Genomic DNA, 27730 nt, shown 5'->3' on the forward strand with positions numbered 1-27730 from the left:
TTAGTGTCCACCACTAATGGAACGACAGCAGTAGAGTAGAGCCTATCGAAGCAAATACACGTCCTCCGAACAGTTCGGTGTGTTCTTCGGTAAGGCAGTCAGTGTGACTATACTTCACCTTATTTGGTTTGCCTTTTTCATTCTTCGACGAGACATTCTCCGATTGTGACGTAGCCTTTCTCTCAAGTACATCTGCATCGGAGCTTTTGTTGCTAGTACCTATGTACTAATCGATATCGGTTTACTCAAGTGATGTGTGTCATTTATAGTTCAACGTTGCATCAGGTTGTTATCGAGCCATCAGCGTATGATTTCCATAAGTTTGATGGTTTTCAGTGAAATAACACAAGGACATCCGAACCGTTCAGGATTGATCGCCTTACAGCGGAATTCCAGTGGTCACGCGATTTCCAGATCAACGGTGCTTTAACATAAAGAACAAAAAAAAATAAGAAAATAAAAATTGAACCCAAGATGCAAACAGATTGTGACGAACATCAGAACGCAGACAGGAAATGCGGTTAATTGTGTAGTGTCCTTTGCTCCTCCACAAGTGCTCCCACCTAAATCGGGTGCTATTAGTTCGACATCGTGAAGATGGATTTGAAGCAAGACGGCCGCTAAAACCGAGAGTGATAAAACAGTGATAAGAGAAGCGAGCAAAAGTGTTCTTATTACTAATTAAGTACATCAGTTTGCAGTTCATTAGGCAGCCAACGCTTGTAACCTAATTTATGAATAGTTGATTCTGGGACAACTGGAGCTTCTAACATATTAGGATAAGGTGCACACTTAGAAAATGTTACATCTTTATAGATGCACATAAAAGGAGCGTCGCGATTCACTTACATTCACAATACAAAGCATGTAAAGATAAGTCATATCATTAACTTCACAGTTGATTTAGCTGAAACTTACATCGATACAGACGCAACAGTTATGTTCACATGTTAGTAGATGTAATATTGTGTCATCGCCGAAGAAATTACGGCATACTTGGTTTTACGTCAAGCGTAAATTTCATTTTTTCTAAGAGTGTGGTTACATGGTTCTAAAAATAAAGTAAACAGCCAAAATATTAAATAGGTATTGACGTGACCAACGTACAACAACGAGACGCAATTTATTCACTTTTATTGACAGAACAATCAACAGACAATGTATTTCTCTGGTACTAGTTCATTGATAAGAAGCGGCATTTATGACGCATAGCATTTCAAGACTTTACTGTATATTGCATGGTATGCAATATAAGTTTCAATACATTCAATCTAGCTGTCAAGATTTAATTGATCAGTTTGATTTTCTTATTCAATCTTCATTTGTTTAATTATTTTTTCCTATGTAAACAAGCTTACTCTTATATTCGAATTATCTCTGTTGGTCATACACGGAAAGGCATTCCATAACAATTCTACCTAAAACTATACTGAAAATTAGTTTTCGTGTTATGTTTTTACTGTTCATATTAATTGAATTCAGTTTCCTCATGCATTTAATAACCAAATATGTAATTTCTTTCAGTGCAGATATTTGGCTGTGCATCGCAATTACCGATAAATCAATTGTGTCGTCCAATACTCCAATGCAAGTGATTAAATTTGATCTTACACAGGAGTTTGGCTTTGAAAATTTGATTTTACTCAAGATTTTCTCTGAATTATTGCTTCATGATTCTTGCTAACTTGATGATTGGACTTGTTTGTCAAGCAAAACAAATCTCGATTTTTAAGATACTCTTCGAAGAAATACCCTGTTTCTCTTTTAATTTGAAAATGACAAATGCAAACGGTTGATTCATAGAGTAATGAAAATTTATCTTGAAAAGGCTCAAAACTGGGAACTGGTCTGCCAATTGATCCACCCTGTAGATGTGAGAAAATATCATTTAAAAAACCTAAACCTGAATCAAGAATGCTTTGTACATGTACAATGTGTACGGTTGGTGAGGTTTGCTTTTCAATCTTGATCCAAATAATGTATTTTTTTACTTGATCAATAAAATAATCGATCAATTGACATAAAAGACGAATATTTGTAACTCGAAAGTGTAATTAATCGAAAATTGTATGAACAACATTTGCTGTTTATTTAAAAAAATTGCGAAATAAATCCTGTATACTTTTGTTTGCCTTGCTCATATAAAAAGGCTATGCAATTACTGTGAAAACCGACTTTTAAATCGAGGCCCGGAGAGCCGAATATCATATACCATTCGACACGATTAATCGATTACACAAACTGTCTATATGTATGTGTGTGTGTGTGTGCAACAAAATTATCTACTCGATTTTCTCGGAGATGGCTGTACCGATTTTAACAAACTTAGATTCATATGAAAGGTCTGTTTGTTTTATAAGTCGGTATTGTATTTTACCCGAATCGGACTTCCGGTTCGGGCGAAACGGGATAAAATATGCAAAATGAACTCGATCCTCTCATCCAATTTTCACAAACATAGATTCAAATGAAGAGCCTTTCAATCCTATATAACCTTACCGAATTTCATTCGGATATGACTTCCGGCTCCGGAATTGTGCTCCAAACCGGAAAAAATTTCAATTGCTCAAAAACGGTCAGACCTATCTTTGCAAACTCAGATTAAAATGAATTGGTTTATTATGTTTTCATAAAGGGTAATGTGTATGAAATTGCAACCTGTCATATAGAGCGATAATGCAAAAAACGTAAAATTTGGCTCAAAAGTGAGTCAATTTCTAGGTTATGCTAGTTGCTGGCCAAACGAGCCGAATTCAGCTACACGGATGGAGAAAGTAAAACTCTCTTCATTTTCTCAGAAACAGCTGAGCAGTGGCGTAAGTAGAAAATTTGACGCCCGGTGCAAAATAAGATTTGCCGCCCCCATCGTTGGTTTAGTGAGAAAAAAAAAGCTCAACTCCATCTCCGGAAAGATGACTTGAACGAGCAAAAAAAACCAGCCCCAAGGATTGGTTTGCCGCCCCCCTAAAAATGTTGCGCACGGGGCAAGTGCCCCCTTTTCAAGCTGGAGTGTAAATTTACATATTTCAGCACTTCAAAATATATCAGAATGCATTGAACATGTGTTATATCAGCTGTATAAATGAGTTAGTTTTCACGCTCGAATGTGTCGGTCACAAAAGACGTAGATCTACGCGATTTTTCCTAGGTATAGGTAGTTGTCGCTATATCTAAAAGAAACACTTTTTTTGCGGTGAGCACGTTATCTAAAAAACAAATGAATCGATTAATTCCAAATTTTCAAGCCTTGTTCCTAATTGCTAGTTTGTAAACGAAGAGTTTTGAGACAAAAATTTGCATATGAATAATCGGCGTGTTTCGCGCATATAGCGACAATAACTTCATGTCGCTTCGTTTCATGCGTTACTTTATAATCCTGTATTGATGAGCTAAACAGAAAAAAAAACAAAATAAATCGATCTCTGTAAATTACACTCACATTGAGGAAAGAAAGAGATACGAATAAAACAGATCAGGGATCGGGTATAGAGTGATGGTTTAGTCGATGCCTTCCACGCAGTCCACCTGGGTTCGATTCCTAACCTCGCACTCCTTTGTCAAACTGGAGCCCCGGGCACTGCACGATCATTTTGTTATTTGCTTTGGAAACCAGGCTAATTTGATGAATTTCAAATGACTTTCCGTTTTTGAAGTTAGAAACTTGAATTCGTGTCTGTCTTCGGTTTGATTTTCTGTAAGAGTAAATATATAATACATTGAAATGGAGTGTGCTAAATTTTGCAAAAAAATATCGTTTTGATACAGCGCTTACCGCCGTTAATTTTTTTCGATTTACTTAAAATACTAACTTTGAGTTAAATGGGTGAAATTTATCAAACTTCATTCCAGCGAATTAACAGAAAATTTTAGGTTGTACTTCAATTATGAACGTAATTTATGTATTACTTACAAAAGAAGAAAAGTAATGTTGGTTCCAGGAGCTACGTGTTTACGAATCTGTTCCAAATTCAAGCGTTACAGAAAACAACCTCAAGAGGTTTGTGTTTTTCTTCTTCGTCTTCACTTCTGGGTGGCGTCACCTCACTTGAGATGACACCGATTGTTGGCACAGTAGCTTAGGCTATATTGCCAGTTAATATTCGTTTATAGTGAAAAACTCGCTGTGTGACAACGTGGAGTCGCCAAAGTACGGATAAAAATTCTTTCTTTCTCGCGAAATACTCAAATTTTCACCGCACTAACACGATACAACGTGTTTACTCGTTGAGGGTTTCACCGGAAGTGCGGAGGTTTTTGTTGATACGATGAACTTTAAAAGTCAATTTTCTGTAAAGATCACATTTTGTTCAGTTGTAGTGCAGGTATTTTTATCACAGAAGAAATGGCGGTATGTTCCAATCGGTACTATCCTTCGAATAAAACGTAAATCGTGTATGTCATTCCTGGGTTGGCGGTTCAATACATAGGACACTGGTCTTACAAACCAGTTGTCGTACGTTCGAGCCCTGACCTGGAAGGATTCGTAGTATCAGTAGAATCGTAGCACCAGCCATGGTTCTGTACACTCTGAATCGGCTGCGAAGTCTGTTAAAACAGAAAGGCCAAATTCCACAAAAGGAATGTAATGCCAAGACTTTGCTTTGCTTTGTATGTCACTCTCAATGGTATACTCTCCAGTTATGGCCAGTATTAAAAATCTATCCTAGTTGAAGCTTACCGCTATAGAAATATCATTTCATCATTTCTTTAACATTTAATTAATTTGGTTCAACGTTTTGACGGTTCATTCGATTACTTTTGGCTTCCTCTCTGCGCATCGCTGATGTTAACAGTTCATCGAAGCAACCCGGGTAGATGTAAATAACAAAGGAAGATCGAAATAATAAGAAATCAAAAAATTGTACAATATCTGCTACGTATCAAAATTAGTTATTATATCTTACTTAGTTATTGATGAAGTATTCATATTTCATTAAGTACAATTAAATAAATAAAAGACATCAGAATCAGGTAAGGAAAATGTTTATGATAGTGTTCTGTTCTGAATGCTAGAATATCAATAACTTAAAAAGGTAGGCGGGTAATGTCATAGATATAACTGGTTTTGAATTTTGAAACTGAAATTTGAAATAAAAATTTGGAAGAAGAATTCAGAAATTAAATTCTGGTTCAGAAGTCAAAGTCAAAATTCAGATCTAACATTTAGTGTCAGACAGAGACAACGATGGCTTTTATCGTATCAAAGAACGCTCACTAGCAACTCTTCCAACGATTCAATCAGTGCCATCAAAGAGAGACGGATATCATCGCAGCAACAAAAAACCGTCATGGTTCATTAACATAGAATGGACACCAGTGCGAGAGGGAATCAACGTCTAGCGCGCTGCTGTGGGGATCCTCTCTGAAGCAACAAACGGTCGCTTATTCTCGTTTCGCGATCCGATTCTATAAGGGCAGTTGATAATTGCGATAGAATCATGTTACTATTGCCGCTTATTCTAACTATGTGCATATAACCTTTGTATAAGTTGTGTCTATGAAAATGTATTTGAATGTTCCACACAAGGATTTTGAAATTTTGCAACCTAGTATGAGAATCATCAAGTCGAATCATCGATTCGATTTTCTGCGATAATTGTCAACTTGCGATTCTCTCTTGGTAAATTCCACACAGCTGCGATCATTATCAGACTGTGAATTTTTTAAGGGCCGTGAAATATGAGTATGAAGTGGAGCGAAGTAATGTAGAAAAATTCTCTCGCGGTTCATGCATTGAGAGACACGAGATCTTGTAGCATCTTCTACCGGATTGAAAATGTTGCATACGATATACATAAATATCGAGCAGCTTCTGTCAAATTTTCGGCAATCACCAACACTTCAGATATATAAATCATATCCTGAATTTCCAGAATATTTCAGTTTCTGAGTCTTGAGTTTCAATTGTTGAATGTGTAATCTGGAACTGAATTCTGAAAGTGAATTCTGAATCTAAATTCTAAACCTGAAATAAGATTCAGAATTGAGAATGACAAGAACTCAGTATCTTATTTCAATTTTAGAATCCAGTTCCAGAATCCAGATTCAGTATTCAGCTGATTGCGATTACTGATAATTTGTTGTTGTTGCTGCTAGTTGAGAACTGTTCGACGTGATGCCCGAAAAGCGCATGAGAGCGTTCGAGGCTTTAAATCACGCAAAAGATTTTTTGTCGCTCCAGATCTGTGTAAAGCACAAGATGAAATGATCGATTTTCGAACATTGTATGGCATAGAAAAAAAGTTATGTTGGAGAGTTTAGTACAAGTGGAGATATTAATGAATAAGTTCTGCCATTCTTCCAAAGGATGAATTTTAAAAAGTAAGACGCATTCACGTCAAAATTCGTCTTCTAAAATTATTTTGTTCTAGCTTTGATATTGCGATGACAGAATTTTATATTTTGTTGCGCTTTGCTCGTGCAGACTTTGTTATGATTTTTGATATTTTAACTCTTATTTCAAACCAAATAATGCTATTTTATACCTTTGAAATGTTTGGTTTTTATAAAAGAATTTATTATTGGTTTGCAAATCACTTCTTTCCTCGGGAAGATGGATTATTTACAGACTCGGGAGCTCCATGTGTGTGTTTTCCATATTGCCGATTAGTGTCGGCAGTTTATTTTTTGCGATAGCCGACCTAATGAACTGAGTGACGCAAAACATATATGTGCCGATAACAATGCAGAATCAAAAATTTTGCATTGCACATTATAGCTGAAAAATTTTCTTTATGTTACGGGTTTCTTGAGTAATTTCGCACTGGTTCAAGTTTAGAAGAACGTACGAGTACAAAACATCCGGTTCTCGATAACAACCTAAAAAATCGATTGAAATCTTCTGTTGAGCTGTTAGGAACACCGGTTGCATCCGGATAGAGGTAGTCTAACTAAAACCATCATTACACAAAAACAACATTTCGTCACATCATGCCAACGCAAATTTTTCACGCGAAGCGTGTCTGATGGGAAAACACCGGAAGCATATCGAATTACGGACCTCACCGGCAGGGGCTAGACAAGTTGTTCTATTTAATAAGTTAAAAAGAGTCACGAATCAATATGCATACGGCTTATGTTGCTGGACTATACATGCCAGAGCTACAATAAAAAGAGCCAACGGTATAAATTATTCTGATTGTTAGCAAATCAATACTTGGATTCAGGTAAAAACATGAATAACCGAGCGCGTCCATCGAACGAGCAGTTGCTTTTACCAAGGTTCAGGAACCTTTGCGGTTGAAAAAGGGGCATGATGGCTTTCAACTTACGTATTACTACGTACTGGTTCTAATGGAAAATAGGAACTAACGGCATGACGCAGAATTTACCAATGACATACATTTTTCTTTAGACAGAATGACTAGGACATACTGAACTGTACGGACTGTTAGCCTTGCTATGTGCTGTTTAAACGCAATTTATAGATTCAGCCATGGCGAGGATTTTAATCAAAAGGAATATTTTTGCTCATTGGTTCAATCATAAGGATCAAAAGATATGAAGTTACAGTGAAATTGTAACTCATTTACAGTCTCTAGAATGGCTTTTTTTATTTCATGAGAATTTCCGTGTTCTGTTCATGTGAGTCTCAGAAAAGTTACGGAAATGCTCGACAAATACACAAAAATTAGATATTATAACATGTGCTTCCAGTGGTGCAGAAATTGAAAAAGAACCCACAGACAAAAATCTGAATCTGTTCTTTTTAAGTCCTAGCCAATATTCGTGTCAACCTCGGACCGGTACTTGGGAGAAATTTACTTCAACGCGATTTCAAGTGAAAATAGTAAAGCTTCTACAGTCCTTGCTTTCACAATTCGAAATGTCAGCTGTGAATTATACCACCAGCCTTGAGAGCTAACCAGGAAAGCTGCCGGCCAGACCATATACTTCTCACAGCAAAGGTCATCACGGTTGCCCAAACAAAGCCCGTAACGACTGCACCATTTTCACCCATTTTCATTTCCTCGGTAGGGCACTGTCCAGGCACCAGTGGCACTACAAATAAGTATTTGCTTGTTCTCGTGGTACATTAGTGGCCTGGTAGTAGAACAATAATCGTATACATATAGCAGTGGCTAGAATATGGTAAATATTTTCCTATATTGATTGGTAGAAGGCAGTTAATTTGCATAAAATAATCCATGCGATCGGGATTTGTGGCTTGATTTGTTCACCGGTGACCTTGGTAGATTTTCGTCTTTTTAAGTATGCATCGTAATTATATGGAATTAAATTTAAAATAAGTGCTCGGAGCGATGCTTTGCTTGTTTCACTTAGTTCTATCGAAGGAAACAGACTGCGGTGTAAGCTGAAGCTTATACTCACGAAAAATTTAACCAAATGATACTGCTTCCATTAGTACCGTAATACTATTTAATTTAACAAAATTTTACAGTATAGCATCGTATTTAGTTTCGGTTGACTTCCCCATTGAGAACCACATGATAATAGCTGCTACTGGGTTCTTTTTAAAAGGTAGGGGTCTGTTGGAAACAAAGTCCGTTTTTGAATGTGTAATCGAAAAGAAATATGCTTCATCGTCTGCAACAACTATCTAAAGCAGTGATTCCCAAAGTGGTCCCTACAGCCCACTGGTGGGCTCTAGCTCATTTTTAGTAAACTCCAAATTGACAACAGGTGGGAATGTGTCGCAAATGGTGTGCTTCGCTAGTCAAAATAAATCTTTTTGAGATAGGCTCTGAGTAAATGTGGAAACCTTTTCAATATATCATTGCGAAAATAGCCAATCTAATATTTGTAAGAATGATTAGTGATTAGTGAAAAGATGAATATTTAAGTGGTGTTACGGCCAAAAGTTGGTCAAAAAAGAATAAATGTAAATAGTTTAAATATTGCATTATCATGTATTTTTTCCAATTTCAATCCATAAAGACTGTCCCAGAAAGTATGGACGCACTTTGATTTCGCTGTAAATAATTCACAAGTATTAGATATTAAAATTTTATTCGATATACTGATAATATTAGACTGCAACAACAGAATATTATTCTCAACATTTGCTACTTAGCCATTGTAGACTAGCCGGCGCACCTTCTTGCGAACGTTCCTCATTAAATTCCGTACATACTTCTTGGCGACAAGTTTTGACGCTTTTTTCCAATCTTTTTCGAACTGTTGAATGGTTTCGGCTGCCGAGACATGTTTCCTAAGATGTGCCTTCGTTAATGCCCAAAATTCCTCAATTGGTCGAAGTTGTGGGCAATTTGGTGGATTCATGTCTTTTGGGACGAAAGTGACATTTTTGGTAGTATACCATTTTACCGTTGATTTTGAGTAGTGGTAAAAAGCAAGATCTGGCCAGAAGACAACAGGATCCTTGTTGCTTCGAATCATGGGTAGAAGTCGTTTTTGTAAACATTCCTTGATGTATATTTCGCTGTTCATTGAAGCAGTGAAGCTTCTTATAGGTTCAAAGATTCAAACCTTTCTCATATAAAAAGGTTATGCAATCACTGTGAAAACCGACTTTAGAACCGAGGCCCGGAGGACCGAGTGTCATATATCATTCGACTCAGTTCGTCGAGTACACAAAATGTCTGTGTGTGTGTGTGTGTGTGTGTATGCAACGTTTTTTTGCACTAACTTTTCTCGGAGATGGTCGAACCGATTTTCACTAACTTAGATTCAAATGAAAGGTCTTGTGGTCCCATACAAAATTCCTGAATATCATTTGGATCCGACTTCCGGTTCCGGAATTATGGGGTAAAATGTGCAAAAATTGTGAAAATAAGTGCACTAACTTTCCTTAGAGATGGCTGAACCGATTTTCACAGATTTAAATTCAAATGAAAGGTCTTGAGGTCCCATAAAAAATTCCTGAATATTATTTAGATCCGACTTCCGGTTCGGGAGTTATGGGGTAAAATGTGCAAAAAAAGAAAATATATGTTCTAACTTTTCTCATAGATGGCGCGACCGATTTTCACAAACTTAGGTTCAAATGAAAGGTCCTGTGGTATCATACGTTATTCCTGAATTTCATGCGGTTCCGACTTCCGGATCCGGAAATATAGGGTAAAGTGAATTAAAAATTGTATACCATCACTGAAAATCTGGAAAAACCTTAAAAAAATTCTAAATCCACCTCAAATCTTTTTCAATTGATAGTTTTTATCAGTAGACGGTCAAACAAACCGATTTCGGTTATTCTTTCAAGAATCGCAGCGAATTATTTTGAAGAATACTACAGTATTATATATATGATAGTATGATTGATATGAGAAAGGCATCACTACACCACTAGGTGGATTAAAACAGGTTTTTTCGACCCGTTTTCGGTTTATCCTCAAAGGTCCTCACCGAACTTCCTGGTTGCATTTCGCACGGCTTTTTCACTTACTCTTACCATTTTTGCTATCTTTCTCAGTGACAGTCCCCGTTCTGTGCACCATTTGTATACAATTTTTCGACGTTGTTCTGCTGAAAGTCCACGCATTTCAAAACAAACTAATGAAAACGAATAAACAACTGCACAAGTGGTTAGAGAAGAGTGTAAACAACAGGACGCAGCCATAAAAATTGACAGATTCTGAACAATTGCGAAATTTTTTTTTTCATAAATACGTTTATTTCTTAAGGCAGTTTACATAAGTTTTTCTTCGCCGTAGTATCACTTTTACATAATATTCTTATCCTAATTTAATTCTAACATAGTCACAACGTTTTGAATTTATTTATTCTCTTATTACTTAAATATCATCTTAGGTAACTCGTCATTAATTATGAAATCTACTCGGAAATATTATTTGAACCAAACGATTAACTTCTATAAATTATAAAATAAGCTGTTATTTTCAGACATTTTGTTAATAATTTCATAAACTGTTCCGAGTTTGTTTGTATCATTACATTATTTTTATTCTAATTTAGCTATTGGTTGAACTCATGGACGCAGCTGGGATCAGAACTAAGTCTTGAAAGGGGCCTTTATTAAATTGAAACTCCAGTTTTCTTTATGAAATGATAAATAAGTTTCATGTATGAAAGGTCACGACAAGCAAGAATGTCTCGAACTGGGATATTGGATAGTCTACCTTGGGTACGCAAAGAATTTATTAGTTGAGATCTGACATCACGATACTCCACGCATGTCCAAACGACATGATCAATATCTCGATAACCTTCGCCACAAGCACAATGATTAGTCTCGGAGAGCCCAATTCGAAGGAGATGTGCATCTAACGTGTAGTGATTGGACATGAGTCTGGACATCACACGAATGAAATCTCTACTCACATCCAGTCCCCTGAACCATGCCTTTGTCGATATTTTCGGAATAATTGAGTGCATCCACCGACCCAGATCATCTTTATCCCAAGAAGCTTGCCAGCTGGCAAGTGTTCTTTGGCGAGACGAGCTATAGAATTCGTTGAAAGCAATTGGTCTCTCATAAATTTCACCCTCAATAGCACCACATTTGGCTAAAATATCGGCTCTTTCATTGCCAGGAATGGAGCAATGAGCCGGGACCCAGACTATAGTGATTAGATAATTATTGTTCAATATGTCGTTCAGGCACTGTTTTATTTTGCCCAGGAAAAACGGTTCAGTCTTGCCAGTCATGTTTGAGCGAATGGCTTCAATTGCACTCAGACTATCTGTGAAGAGGAAATAATGGTTTGGAGATAATGTGACGATTACACTCAAACTATAATGAACTGCTGCTAGCTCTGCTATATAAACAGATGCAGGTTCTTGAAGCCTAAATGATGCCGAAACATTATTGTTGAACATACCAAACCCTGTCGCTTCTTCAATTCGCGATCCGTCCGTGTAAAACATTTTCTCAGAGTCAATATGCCTGAACTTACTTGAAAATATTTTTGGGATTTCCGTCGAACGTAGATGATCCGGGATTCCACGCACTTCGCGCTGCATGGATGTATCGAAAAATAAAGTTGAGTCAGGGACATTTAGGAGGCTGACACGGATAGGAATATATCTTGAAGGGTTGATTTCCTGTGACATATGGTTAAAATATACTGTCATGAATTTTGTTTGAGATCGAAGCTCGACTAGTCGTTCGAAATTATTAATTACCATGGGATTCAGCACCTCACATCTTATTAGCAGGCGTGATGAAAGCTCCCAAAATCGATCTTTTAATGGAAGAACTCCCGCCAGAACTTCAAGACTCATTGTATGTGTCGAATGCATGCACCCTAAAGCAATTCGCAAACAACGATACTGAATTCGCTCCAGTTTGATAATATGAGAGTTTGCAGCGGAACGAAAACAAACGCATCCATATTCCATCACTGAAAGTATCGTTGTCTGATACAATTTTATTAGATCTTCCGGATGAGCACCCCACCAAGATCCTGTTATTGTTCGAAGAAAATTTACTCTTTGTTGGCATTTTGTTATCAGAAACCTAATGTGTCCTCCCCACGTGCATTTGGAATCGAACCACACCCCGAGGTATTTAAAAGTTAAAACCTGTTGGATCATTCTTCCCATCATATGGAGCTGAAGCTGCGCGGGATCATGCTTTCTTGAAAAGACGACTAACTCTGTTTTCTCCGCAGAGAATTCGATACCAAGATGAACAGCCCAATCGGACAAGTTATCTAAGGTATCTTGCAATGGTTTATGCAGATCAATAGCTTTGGGTCCAGTAACTGAAACCACGCCATCATCTGCCAATTGTCTTAGTGTACATGGGGTTACTAGACAGCTGTCAATGTCATTTACGTAAAAATTATAGAGGAGCGGACTGAGGCATGAGCCTTGCGGGAGACCCATGTAACTATTTCTGAGTGTTGCCAAATCGCCATGTGAAAAATGCATGTGTTTCTCTGACAAAAGGTTGTGCAAATAATTATTTATAACCGCTGGGAGTCCATTTTGGTGAAGCTTGTCTGAAAGAACATCAATGGAAACTGAATCAAATGCTCCTTTAATGTCTAAAAATACAGATGCCATTTGTTGCTTTTGAGCGAAGGCAATTTGGATGTCAGACGAAAGTAATGCAAGGCAATCATTCGTCCCTTTATTTCTACGGAAGCCAAACTGAGTATCTGACAACAAACCGTTCGTCTCGACCCAAGTGTCGAGACGTCGTAGAATAATTTTTTCGAACAATTTTCTGATGCAGGACAACATCGCAATGGGTCTATATGAGTTGTGATTGGAAGCTGGTTTCCCCGGTTTTTGAATGGCGATAACTTTCACTTGTCTCCAGTCAGGTGGAACAATATTTTGCTCAAGAAACTTGTTGAACAATTCCAACAAACGTCTTTTTGCGAGGTTGGGCAGATTCTTCACCAAGTTGAATTTAATTCTGTCCAACTTACTTAGTTCTATCGAAGGAAACAGACTGCGGTGTAAGCTGAAGCTTATACTCACGAAAAATTTAACCAAATGATACTGCTTCCATTAGTACCGTAATACTATTTAATTTAACAAAATTTTACAGTATAGCATCGTATTTAGTTTCGGTTGACTTCCCCATTGAGAACCACATGATAATAGCTGCTACTGGGTTCTTTTTAAAAGGTAGGGGTCTGTTGGAAACAAAGTCCGTTTTTGAATGTGTAATCGAAAAGAAATATGCTTCATCGTCTGCAACAACTATCTAAAGCAGTGATTCCCAAAGTGGTCCCTACAGCCCACTGGTGGGCTCTAGCTCATTTTTAGTAAACTCCAAATTGACAACAGGTGGGAATGTGTCGCAAATGGTGTGCTTCGCTAGTCAAAATAAATCTTTTTGAGATAGGCTCTGAGTAAATGTGGAAACCTTTTCAATATATCATTGCGAAAATAGCCAATCTAATATTTGTAAGAATGATTAGTGATTAGTGAAAAGATGAATATTTAAGTGGTGTTACGGCCAAAAGTTGGTCAAAAAAGAATAAATGTAAATAGTTTAAATATTGCATTATCATGTATTTTTTCCAATTTCAATCCATAAAGACTGTCCCAGAAAGTATGGACGCACTTTGATTTCGCTGTAAATAATTCACAAGTATTAGATATTAAAATTTTATTCGATATACTGATAATATTAGACTGCAACAACAGAATATTATTCTCAACATTTGCTACTTAGCCATTGTAGACTAGCCGGCGCACCTTCTTGCGAACGTTCCTCATTAAATTCCGTACATACTTCTTGGCGACAAGTTTTGACGCTTTTTTCCAATCTTTTTCGAACTGTTGAATGGTTTCGGCTGCCGAGACATGTTTCCTAAGATGTGCCTTCGTTAATGCCCAAAATTCCTCAATTGGTCGAAGTTGTGGGCAATTTGGTGGATTCATGTCTTTTGGGACGAAAGTGACATTTTTGGTAGTATACCATTTTACCGTTGATTTTGAGTAGTGGTAAAAAGCAAGATCTGGCCAGAAGACAACAGGATCCTTGTTGCTTCGAATCATGGGTAGAAGTCGTTTTTGTAAACATTCCTTGATGTATATTTCGCTGTTCATTGAAGCAGTGAAGCTTCTTATAGGTTCAAAGATTCAAACCTTTCTCATATAAAAAGGTTATGCAATCACTGTGAAAACCGACTTTAGAACCGAGGCCCGGAGGACCGAGTGTCATATATCATTCGACTCAGTTCGTCGAGTACACAAAATGTCTGTGTGTGTGTGTGTGTGTGTATGCAACGTTTTTTTGCACTAACTTTTCTCGGAGATGGTCGAACCGATTTTCACTAACTTAGATTCAAATGAAAGGTCTTGTGGTCCCATACAAAATTCCTGAATATCATTTGGATCCGACTTCCGGTTCCGGAATTATGGGGTAAAATGTGCAAAAATTGTGAAAATAAGTGCACTAACTTTCCTTAGAGATGGCTGAACCGATTTTCACAGATTTAAATTCAAATGAAAGGTCTTGAGGTCCCATAAAAAATTCCTGAATATTATTTAGATCCGACTTCCGGTTCGGGAGTTATGGGGTAAAATGTGCAAAAAAAGAAAATATATGTTCTAACTTTTCTCATAGATGGCGCGACCGATTTTCACAAACTTAGGTTCAAATGAAAGGTCCTGTGGTATCATACGTTATTCCTGAATTTCATGCGGTTCCGACTTCCGGATCCGGAAATATAGGGTAAAGTGAATTAAAAATTGTATACCATCACTGAAAATCTGGAAAAACCTTAAAAAAATTCTAAATCCACCTCAAATCTTTTTCAATTGATAGTTTTTATCAGTAGACGGTCAAACAAACCGATTTCGGTTATTCTTTCAAGAATCGCAGCGAATTATTTTGAAGAATACTACAGTATTATATATATGATAGTATGATTGATATGAGAAAGGCATCACTACACCACTAGGTGGATTAAAACAGGTTTTTTCGACCCGTTTTCGGTTTATCCTCAAAGGTCCTCACCGAACTTCCTGGTTGCATTTCGCACGGCTTTTTCACTTACTCTTACCATTTTTGCTATCTTTCTCAGTGACAGTCCCCGTTCTGTGCACCATTTGTATACAATTTTTCGACGTTGTTCTGCTGAAAGTCCACGCATTTCAAAACAAACTAATGAAAACGAATAAACAACTGCACAAGTGGTTAGAGAAGAGTGTAAACAACAGGACGCAGCCATAAAAATTGACAGATTCTGAACAATTGCGAAATTTTTTTTTTCATAAATACGTTTATTTCTTAAGGCAGTTTACATAAGTTTTTCTTCGCCGTAGTATCACTTTTACATAATATTCTTATCCTAATTTAATTCTAACATAGTCACAACGTTTTGAATTTATTTATTCTCTTATTACTTAAATATCATCTTAGGTAACTCGTCATTAATTATGAAATCTACTCGGAAATATTATTTGAACCAAACGATTAACTTCTATAAATTATAAAATAAGCTGTTATTTTCAGACATTTTGTTAATAATTTCATAAACTGTTTCGAGTTTGTTTGTATCATTACATTATTTTTATTCTAATTTAGCTATTGGTTGAACTCATGGACGCAGCTGGGATCAGAACTAAGTCTTGAAAGGGGCCTTTATTAAATTGAAACTCCAGTTTTCTTTATGAAATGATAAATAAGTTTCATGTATGAAAGGTCACGACAAGCAAGAATGTCTCGAACTGGGATATTGGATAGTCTACCTTGGGTACGCAAAGAATTTATTAGTTGAGATCTGACATCACGATACTCCACGCATGTCCAAACGACATGATCAATATCTCGATAACCTTCGCCACAAGCACAATGATTAGTCTCGGAGAGCCCAATTCGAAGGAGATGTGCATCTAACGTGTAGTGATTGGACATGAGTCTGGACATCACACGAATGAAATCTCTACTCACATCCAGTCCCCTGAACCATGCCTTTGTCGATATTTTCGGAATAATTGAGTGCATCCACCGACCCAGATCATCTTTATCCCAAGAAGCTTGCCAGCTGGCAAGTGTTCTTTGGCGAGACGAGCTATAGAATTCGTTGAAAGCAATTGGTCTCTCATAAATTTCACCCTCAATAGCACCACATTTGGCTAAAATATCGGCTCTTTCATTGCCAGGAATGGAGCAATGAGCCGGGACCCAGACTATAGTGATTAGATAATTATTGTTCAATATGTCGTTCAGGCACTGTTTTATTTTGCCCAGGAAAAACGGTTCAGTCTTGCCAGTCATGTTTGAGCGAATGGCTTCAATTGCACTCAGACTATCTGTGAAGAGGAAATAATGGTTTGGAGATAATGTGACGATTACACTCAAACTATAATGAACTGCTGCTAGCTCTGCTATATAAACAGATGCAGGTTCTTGAAGCCTAAATGATGCCGAAACATTATTGTTGAACATACCAAACCCTGTCGCTTCTTCAATTCGCGATCCGTCCGTGTAAAACATTTTCTCAGAGTCAATATGCCTGAACTTACTTGAAAATATTTTTGGGATTTCCGTCGAACGTAGATGATCCGGGATTCCACGCACTTCGCGCTGCATGGATGTATCGAAAAATAAAGTTGAGTCAGGGACATTTAGGAGGCTGACACGGATAGGAATATATCTTGAAGGGTTGATTTCCTGTGACATATGGTTAAAATATACTGTCATGAATTTTGTTTGAGATCGAAGCTCGACTAGTCGTTCGAAATTATTAATTACCATGGGATTCAGCACCTCACATCTTATTAGCAGGCGTGATGAAAGCTCCCAAAATCGATCTTTTAATGGAAGAACTCCCGCCAGAACTTCAAGACTCATTGTATGTGTCGAATGCATGCACCCTAAAGCAATTCGCAAACAACGATACTGAATTCGCTCCAGTTTGATAATATGAGAGTTTGCAGCGGAACGAAAACAAACGCATCCATATTCCATCACTGAAAGTATCGTTGTCTGATACAATTTTATTAGATCTTCCGGATGAGCACCCCACCAAGATCCTGTTATTGTTCGAAGAAAATTTACTCTTTGTTGGCATTTTGTTATCAGAAACCTAATGTGTCCTCCCCACGTGCATTTGGAATCGAACCACACCCCGAGGTATTTAAAAGTTAAAACCTGTTGGATCATTCTTCCCATCATATGGAGCTGAAGCTGCGCGGGATCATGCTTTCTTGAAAAGACGACTAACTCTGTTTTCTCCGCAGAGAATTCGATACCAAGATGAACAGCCCAATCGGACAAGTTATCTAAGGTATCTTGCAATGGTTTATGCAGATCAATAGCTTTGGGTCGAGTAACTGAAACCACGCCATCATCTGCCAATTGTCTTAGTGTACATGGGGTTACTAGACAGCTGTCAATGTCATTTACGTAAAAATTATAGAGGAGCGGACTGAGGCATGAGCCTTGCGGGAGACCCATGTAACTATTTCTGAGTGTTGCCAAATCGCCATGTGAAAAATGCATGTGTTTCTCTGACAAAAGGTTGTGCAAATAATTATTTATAACCGCTGGGAGTCCATTTTGGTGAAGCTTGTCTGAAAGAACATCAATGGAAACTGAATCAAATGCTCCTTTAATGTCTAAAAATACAGATGCCATTTGTTGCTTTTGAGCGAAGGCAATTTGGATGTCAGACGAAAGTAATGCAAGGCAATCATTCGTCCCTTTATTTCTACGGAAGCCAAACTGAGTATCTGACAACAAACCGTTCGTCTCGACCCAAGTGTCGAGACGTCGTAGAATAATTTTTTCGAACAATTTTCTGATGCAGGACAACATCGCAATGGGTCTATATGAGTTGTGATTGGAAGCTGGTTTCCCCGGTTTTTGAATGGCGATAACTTTCACTTGTCTCCAGTCAGGTGGAACAATATTTTGCTCAAGAAACTTGTTGAACAATTCCAACAAACGTCTTTTTGCGAGGTTGGGCAGATTCTTCACCAAGTTGAATTTAATTCTGTCCAACCCTGGAGCGTTATTGTTACAAGACAAGAGTGCTATAGAAAATTCCATCATTGAAAATGGGTTATTAATAAAACCATTATTTGGAGGAGATTCCCGTATAATGCTCTGCGTAGGAACAGAATCTGGGCAAACTTTCCTAGCAAAGTCAAATATCCATCGGTTCGAGTATTCATCACTCTCATTGCCCACGTTACGATTCCTCATTCGTCTGGCCGTGTTCCAAAGAGTGCTCATTGAGGTATCACTTGACAAACCTTCGACAAAATGTCTCCAATAGTTACATTTTTTGGCTCGAAGTATGCTCTTGTACTTGGTTTCTAAAACCATAAGTTTTTCAAAATTCTGAGGAGTTCCTCCTCCCCGTTTTAGAAACGTCTTGCAAGCATTTTGTTTTGCGAGTTTAGCCTCTGAGCACTCTTTGTCCCACCAGGGGTTGGGAGGCCTTCTGTTAGTCGTTGGCCCAGGAAAGCGTTTAGTTTGGGATTGTTCTGCTGCCTCCAGAATCGTACAAATGAGGAAGTCATATTCTTCAAGTGGAGGGAGCTCTTCCATTGAATTCAAAATACTAGAGATACTACTTTGGTATTTAATCCAGTCGATATTTTTTGTCAAATCATATGGAATAATAGCGGAAGTAGCAATGCAATTGCTACTGCTAATTGAGATGATGATTGGTAAATGATCGCTACCGTGTAAATCAGGCAGTATTTTCCAGGTGCAATCTAGTCGAATTGATGTTGAGCAAAGAGATAGATCTAATGCACTTGGGCGTGCCGGAGGTCTTGGGATCCGTGTCATGCTACCCATATTTAATACCGTCATGCTAAAATTGTCACAAATGTTTTGTATTAAAGATGATCTGCTATCATTGTAAACGGAACCCCACATCATTCCGTGCGAATTTAAATCCCCCAGAATCAATCGTGGAGCAGGAAGGGCTTCAACCATTTCATTAAGCTGTTGCTGTCCAACTTGTGCTTTTGGAGGAATATAAACCGAAGCTATGCAAATATCTTTGCCTTTAATGTTTATTTGGCAAGCAACAACTTCTATACTAGAAGTTGAAGGGATGTTTAATCTATAAAAGGAATAGCATTTCTTAATTCCCAAAAGCACTCCACCATACGGAGAGTCTCTATCGAAACGTATAATGTTAAAATCATTAAAATTTAAAGCTATGTTTGAAGTAAGCCATGTTTCGCATAAAGCAAATACATCACATTTTTGACTATGCAATAATATTTTAAATGAATCAAGTTTTGGCATGATGCTTCGACAATTCCACTGCAGGACAGTGATTGTATCATTTGCGACGGGTGATAAATTATCCATCAAAAGATACAAAACCTGAGACAATTGGCCATTGAGCTGATAACTGCTTCAAAAAGGTTCTAGCTATTGGAAGGAATGCCATTATGAGGGTCTTTAAGGGTTCAGATATATTGAATGCTGAGAAAATCCATTCAACAATTTCCGAAAACTTCAGTAATCCTGTTGGTGGCTGTGAAATGGAGCCCACTGGATTATTATCTTTTTCTGTACTAGATCCTGGATTGGTTTGTGAATTTGACAAACCAGGAGGCACAGTCTTTGGTTTTGACTTTTTTTGTTTAACACGGGGATCTTTTTTTGAAGATGAAATTTTAGGTGTCTTTTTTGGTAATTTGGAAGAAGACTTCTTTCTCTTAACTGACCCTTGGGTAGTGATAAACGAATTACCTTCACTATTTTCGTCAGAGTCAGAGTCCTCTGGTTCCTCTAGATTTGAAAACCCGTTTTCGGTTTCCAAAGGGGGGACATCAATGACCGTTTTAAGCATTTCTGCATATGTGCGCTTAGACCGTGCTTTTAAAGAAAGCTTAATTTTGTCTTTGTGCACTTTAAATGCAGTGCATACTGAAATATCATCATGAGGACTATTCCCACAATAAATACATTTTTCAATTTCCTTGTTGCAATCATTATCTTTATGAGGCCCTTCACACTTAATACATTTTGGTTTATTACTACAGTAAGTAGCTGTGTGGCCGAATTTTTTGCAGTTCGTACAATTCATTACATTTGGAACAAAAAGCCGAACAGGGAGGCGAATTTTATCGACATAGACATGGGACGGCAACGCAGACCCGGCAAATGTCACTCGAAACGAGTCTGATGGGCGATAAACTTTTTTTTCCTCTTCATGAACTACTGAGTACAGTTGTTTGCACTCCAGTATTTTCACACCCTCAAGCATAGAGTTCTTGAAACGACCAACACCATGCTTGAGTAAATCATCTACCGAAAGACTCGCTTCGGTAACAACACCGTCAATTTCGACATCTTTGGAGGGTATGTAAACTTTATACTCTTTATTGAAATGTTCCGAAGAGACAATATCATTCGCGTGTTTCAAATTATTTACCACAACACGAATTTTATCGTTATTTACTTTTATGATCTCTTTGATTGAAGAGTATCGTGATGTCAAACCTTTATTAATTTGAAAAATGTTTAATGGCTTTGATATACGTCTAAAAAAGACTATCCAAGGCCCAGAAGAGCTCTCCTGATATTTTTTCGTTCGTGGGGGTATCGGATTCATGCTAGGATTTACGTCCATGGATTCATCCATTACATTAAAATTTTTAACTAAACTTTAAAATAAAATTTGAAACCAACACTACACAGTACTCAATCAAAAGGAAAAGAAAAAACTTCTACCTTGAAATTGTTGTCTATCTCCGTTGCACTGCCGTGTAGATCCTCGTTGCTCTAGATGTTCTTGTTGGATGTATCTGGACGTTGATACAATGCTGAAGCTCACTGTAGCGATAGAATATGATGTGATGCTACTGCTACCTGACATCCAGCACCACTCGAATTCCGATTTGCTTTCGTCTTCGCCAGCTGTAACCAGCGCAGGTCACCGGTGTATACCTGCGTGTTGTATGGCAGTGGAAAGACCGAGTTGTCTTGTCTCCTTCTTCCTTGTGCTCCGCACCGATATGCTTCTGCACCGAAGTGCCTTCGCACCGGTGTGCCTTTGCACTCTCCTGCTTCTATGTGCCTTTGCACTCTTCCTCTTCGATGTGCCTTTGCACTCTCCTGCTCAGCACTTGTGGCTTTATATTGCGGCCTGGGTAGAGTTTGGGAAACGCCCTTTGTTGTTTCCTTCACCAGCTTGGCCCAGCACTAGGGCTCTCTTATGCAGCACGATTTTACGTTTTAACGGCTGCTGCCAACAGGTCTCTACCTGTAGTTCAACCGTTGTCGTATTTAACGCGTGTAAACCAACCAGCGTTATTAAACTGTACGCTTCTATACACAACCTTCTCGGTTGAACGGCTATTACTGAATGTACAATTGCGAAATGGCAGCGGTTTTTGCTATTACTAAAAAATCCAGAGTGGCGCCGAGATCGAAAGCGTGAAAAAATATGTTTCGCAATTGTTAAGTATTTTTCACGCAACAAATATATTTTCAATAAATTGTAAATGGAGTGGTAGAATCAAAAATCATTTGCAATGAAAATCCATAGGATCATTCTACCTCCGTAAGTATGACAATTAGAGGGTTGAAATTTTGGGAAGGTTGTCTCAAGTCCAAGCTCTTTTTTGTCGCTGCAGTTGAGGTCTGGAAAACGCAACCAGCGATAATCGTTTTTATCACGTTCATTGGCAAATCCATAACGTCGCTACTAGTGCGCATACTAGTGCATCACTACACGAATAAAGCGCGGTACCTGCGACATCATATATCCCACGTCGCACGTGATAATAATGGTTGTCGCTGGAAGTATTTTCCAGTTTTCAACTGCAACGAGAAAAAAAACGGTATATATTTTCTTTGGGGAAGAGCTCAGATTTTGACAGATCCGTAATTTTATTACCATACGCTATAACTTAATTTAATTATCGAACTAATGAACAAACGATAAGCTATTGAAAACTCGGTAAATAATTACAAAATCTAGTAAAAAATTTCAAATAAGTAAATTTTTTGATACCGTTCAGCATTTTTAATTTGGAGTGGTTAATACTTTTTTCATTAATTCATTATTTAATTTTTCATATTTATTTCATCCAAGCACAAAGCAAAACGTTTTGCTTCTGGAAATCCATTGCAATTTATCGTGAAGGAGGAGCTCGGAAAGTTCAGTAGTAATTTCTTTTAAGAATTCTACGAAATGTGCGATAAGCTTCATTATTTCGACCGAAAATGATGACATTGACACCGGGTTCGGTGAGAAGTGAGTACACGTGGTTGAGAGATAGAAGTGGTGTCTAATACTCGTTAATCGATTTCGATCGATTTTAAGTACTTTTTTGTAAAATAAACATTATTTGTGTATCCTGATTCCCGGCTTCCTGTTCCTGAAATAGTGGTCATATACTTAAAAATTGGAACTCACTCACTTTTCGTAGAGATTGCTTGACCGATATTCACAATTTTAGCACAGACTAACAGACATGGCAGTATGAGTAAATTCTTTTGAAAATAATTTTTCGTGATGCACTAGTTCCACCTATATTGTACTGCGCGAACTATTTACTATCGGTACACCCCTTGTGTTATGTGAAAGTTTTTTTACTAGTTGGTTTCCCCTCGTTTGTCAACACCGATCAGCTGCTTGCAGGGATGCCTGATTTCATCAACATATTTGAGAATGAATCGACACAATAAATTATTGGATTACGTTGATAATACATTTAACTTTTTCGCGAAGATAACCATTTATTTGACTCAACGTTGTTCATCAAGACTATTTTTTATTGTGTTGGTAGTTTTCACCCGAAATTAAGTGGCGGCAGACCAGAAGCAAGTAAATATTGTAACAAAACGGGTTCGATTTTGTATTCCGTTGGAGGATGAGAAGTAGGCACAATTATGTATATAGTTTTGGCAATATGTATTAAATCTGTATCCTGCATGAAATTCGCATGGACGTAAACAAATCAATACATTACAGGTCATTCTGTATGAATGGCAACTCTGTTGGTAAATGAAAAAATAAACACAGTCTAGATGACAGACAGGATGTTTTTGATAGGGTAACGTGGCGCCATCATGACACATGTGAGTACTGTCCCAAATAAAGGAATATTCGAAATGACCGTTAAAATGATTGAAGAATCTAATTTGAGTGTCCTGTCTGTTAGTCTGTGATTTTAGGTTCGAATAAAAGGCCAAAACTCCTAAACTTTGCGCGGGTGCAAGTGTTTAAAATATTTTAAATTATAAGCATTTAAAATTTAAACCGCCTTTTAAAGTACGATAGCCGAATCATATAAAATTATTTCGAAGAATACCACATTTATGAAAATGTGTATGTATGAGTGATACGAGAAAGCCATCAATACACCACGAGGTGGATTACACTCAAAAAAATCCACACGTTAACCTTATGTGAAAAAACACGTAGATTCCAAAAAATGGCTTTGTCATCAGAGTTTACGTGATTTTCTTAACAACCAGCGGATCATGATTGAATATGAAATGAACCATATGTCAGAATTATTGCTGTTGACACATATATTTTATGTGTCACGCACTTACTTGAATTCATTTTGTCATGTTCATTTTGTGCTCGCAATATGGCGTCAGTTGAAAAACCTAGAACAAACAACATAGGCCAAATCCCATTTGACCCTTCTACGGTATTTATCACAGTGATTTTAGGGTAAATAATTGCTTATTGATTTTATCGACAGTTATGAAGTCTAGCTAATTTTTATTATACTTTCAGATCTAATATTAGTACCAAGCAGAAGTATAATTTTTAAGTGAATGTACCATTTAGTGAGTTTACTAAATGGCTCTGCGAACCCAATTCTCAACAACTTATTTGTATGACCAAATTGGCATTACGCGAATTCTGTGCTCCAAAAATACGAAACTGAAACAGAATTCAATTTTGTTTTTTTCTACAACGGAGTTCAAAAGGCAAAACCTCTAGATTGTGTTCCAGCACATCAATCTCATCTTGAACCACTAGTTCCAGCTAAATGCATTCCTTAAAGAGAACAATGTTTGCTTCAGTTTAGTGCTCCGGAGAAAGGATTTAGGACAATGCATTCTGTATTTTTGATATTTTTCGCAAGTGATTCAACAGAAACGAATTTAAAAGTAAAATTTTCAGAATATCTGCGTGCGAACAAAATTTATCGCAATGTTATGTCCAACAGACTATGTAATCTATTAGTTTTTAATACCAATATACATTATTAAGATTCAATATAGAACTTTATAGTAACAATTACATGAAAATAATGTGACTATTGCGTAGAATTTTGGTAAAAAGTAAGTTCAGATGAAATAAATTTTACAGCACAATCTAAATGAACTTTGTATAAATTTCACAAAAGTATTCTATAGAATCTACGAAAAAAGTGACGTAGATATTACGTGATACAAATGTGGACTAAGAGTTCATGAGTTCATTCTGTGCTACCTGTACTTCACATAAGTATTACAAGATAAGTTCTATGGATAAAAATCACATACGTTTTCACGTAGCATTGAAGTGAGGATTTTTCAGAGTGTAAAACAGGTTTTTTATTACTATCTGGTATCTACACTGAAAAAATTTGATCACAACACCAAATCTCTGGGGAAAACCACGTGTACTCACTTCTCACACTGGTGCTGGAACGTTTTGCTTTGTGTTTGGATGAAATAAACAAGTTTTTGGTTGTCATAGAATCTGTGGCAGACAACTTCTGCACAACAGTTTCAGAAACAGTCAAATTTGTCTGTACAGTCCTCAACTGTTTGTCTGTCGACTATGATCACACTGTGATTACATTGTCACAGATAATCTGCATACTTTGACTGCATACAGATGAACAGTCAAGCCGATTTTAACTGCTTGTAGACAACTGCGAACCGATTACACTATATTACAGGCAAACTGCACAAGTTTGTGCAAATAAACTGGCTAATGTAATCGTAGCTTAATGTGTCATTTTTCTCGTATACACCCTTTAGTAGGCATTTAAAAAATGATGGCACTCATCAATCCTTGAAGGGGAGAATTACTTTTAGGATGGTTTTTAAATCATTCGTTGTTTGAAATAGTCTTAAACTCGCTCCAAGAAAATATTTGCATATTTGTAACATTTGTAGCTACTTTTTATATTGTCGGTGGAACTGAATAGATTCCTTAATTCTATACTCACTTGACGTAACCAAGCAGACCGAGCAAATTAATTGAAAGGTAAAAAAATCTTCTACGACGTTTTAGAAGAATGCTATTTTGTTGCCGATGCAATATCAAATCACTATAATGGATAATTCTCATGCCATGAATTATTATCTAAGGTCCAAAAATAGACAAATGATATCGCCTTTCTTTTCAGGCTAACACTATGATTATATTCTTATATCTGGTACTGGTGCTTGCGTGGGCTTTACTTATAATTGTTCTCAAATGTAAAAAAGCCCGAGCAAAACGGCTTGCCGAACTGGAGGAAGCAGCTCAGCCAGTCCACGTGGTTCAGATCGGTTCCAATCTGTACGACATCATGGCCATCCAACACCATCACCATCACAGAAGTCCGTATGGAACAATGTACGACTGTCTGGGAAGCGGTGATCACCATGTAACCGGAACCGGACACGCCCGTTCTACGACAACCAGTGTGACGCACTCAAACGCAGCATTTGTAGGAGACGACGGCAGTGTTTTTCCTAGCGGCAATATTCGTAAGTTTATCCAGCCCTCTATTTTTGGAAATCAGTGCGTTGTCTAAACGTTTCAATCTCATTAACAGCTCCACTAGAACCACCCCCATCGTATGACGAGGTGATACGATTGCCTGCTTACTACCCCAAAGTGGAAACCTTTGTGCCTGAAATGGTGGTGCCACCCGCTGAACCACCTCCTCCCCCAACGAATGATCAGTTGCGTGACGGTGAGGGCGGAAGCCAGCCAGTTATTACAACAGGGGGTGGACGAATCAAGACGATCTCATCAGTGACGTCATCAACGACGAATTCCTAGTCCTCTGTCAGAAAACGATAGGATGTAAGAATAAAAAAACACTGTTAGTTGTCATAGACTACTAAGCGCAAATTCAAGGGGATTACTTTAGGCACCTATGATTGGAATCTCCTTTTTTTGGATAAACCGACAAATGTAGTGAGGCATCCACGTCTCACAAGATTATTTATTGAAACTAAATCAAAACTGCACTGAATGTGATATTTCAGTTTCAAGACGGTTCAACCGGATGAAGTGGAATAATATAATTCAATAGCGTCGATTGCTCAAAACAAAACATAATATATTGTTGTCAGATTTATTTTGTACTTGCAAATTTTCGTTAATCGATGTTGAAAAACGTTTCAAGCTTGCTAGTTTTTATTTAGCAAATAAGTTCAGATTAGCTCAAAAACTAATCATTTAAGGAATTATGTACTGTAATGAATAAATGATACAAAAACAAAAACATAGAAAAATCTATACTTTTCCTTTTTTCTAGCGAACGTCTCCACGTAGCTCGATCTATGGCTGCTCTTCGCAAGAAACAACCAGACCTTACAAAATTATTTCTGGCCAGTTTCGCCTTGAGCTCCCCTACTATTTATTTAGAATGAATACAATTAAATTTTATTGCTGAATCATAAAAAGGCCAAGAATTGCACAGCCGAGTGCTCGGTGATCGTCTCGGCGAAATATATAATTATTGAGAATCTCGGCAATTCTAAATTTGTTAACTGTCAATTATTGCCGAATTCGCGTTAAATTATTACCTATTTTGCGTTACTATTAAATTGTCACAGAAAGGTTGTGAAAATTTTTTTTTTTGATAATGCTTATTTCAATTCAAATAAGAAATGAAAGCAAACCCAGAACATCACGCTCCAAAACATTTGTTCGAGAGAGAAAGGTGCTTTACAGAGATATCAGAATATTACTTTAATGAATCTCGGAAAAGAGCATGTGGATCGCTGGCATCAGGGATCAGGGTAATTTTGCCGATTTTTTCATTTATCTTAATATCGGAATTGGAATTGATTTAAAATAAAGACAAATTGTGATCTTGTTTACGCCCCTTTAGTTGATTTACAATCGTACTTTTGAAATATCTCATGTCTAAAAGAACGGATAAATTGATTTTCCCGAGTTTAATCTAGCATGACTACACGAAACCGAAAAACAACCTAATTTTAAGTACATTTCACCCAATTTTGGGGTTCCGTTCAATAACCTAATTTTTGGTAAAGTGGCTCTAGGTAGTTTGCATAAGGCACGTGCAAAAAATACTTAAAGATTAGTTATATCTACTCGATGGTAAGTTATATTTACTCTACAGTTGAGTCGTATTGACTCAATTTCAAGTTGATACGGTTTACCTAATTTTGGCTTATTGAACGAAACTCTCGCTG

At 37.3% G+C, this 27730-nt stretch overlaps 1 protein-coding gene across 3 annotated transcripts; it reads left to right on the top strand.

Moving 5' to 3' along the window:
• LOC131438414 (uncharacterized) lies at positions 1–26761 on the top strand. 3 transcript variants are annotated; one of them, XM_058608430.1, is made up of 3 exons: positions 1–89; positions 25699–26044; positions 26113–26761. In XM_058608430.1, the coding sequence occupies exons 2-3, from the start codon at positions 25708–25710 to the stop codon at positions 26340–26342; spliced, it is 567 nt and encodes a 188-aa protein (XP_058464413.1). In that variant the 5' UTR covers positions 1–89; positions 25699–25707; the 3' UTR covers positions 26343–26761. The 3 variants fall into 3 exon arrangements, with proteins under 3 accessions (XP_058464413.1, XP_058464412.1, XP_058464414.1); XM_058608429.1 differs by having other exon boundaries at positions 25–784; XM_058608431.1 differs by lacking the exon at positions 1–89 and adding an exon at positions 21395–22589.
• The last annotated feature ends 969 nt before the right edge of the window (positions 26762–27730 follow it).

This window comes from Malaya genurostris, chromosome 3 (assembly GCF_030247185.1).
Source record: "Malaya genurostris strain Urasoe2022 chromosome 3, Malgen_1.1, whole genome shotgun sequence".
NCBI lineage: Eukaryota > Metazoa > Arthropoda > Insecta > Diptera > Culicidae > Malaya > Malaya genurostris.

Coding starts and splice junctions, on each gene's coding strand:
- LOC131438414 (XM_058608430.1), top strand. CDS start 25,708: ATGATTATATTCTTATATCTGGTACTGGTGCTTGCGTGGGCTTTACTT. Junction 26,045..26,112: donor TTTTCCTAGCGGCAATATTC/GTAAGTTTATCC, acceptor TCTCATTAACAG/CTCCACTAGAACCACCCCCA.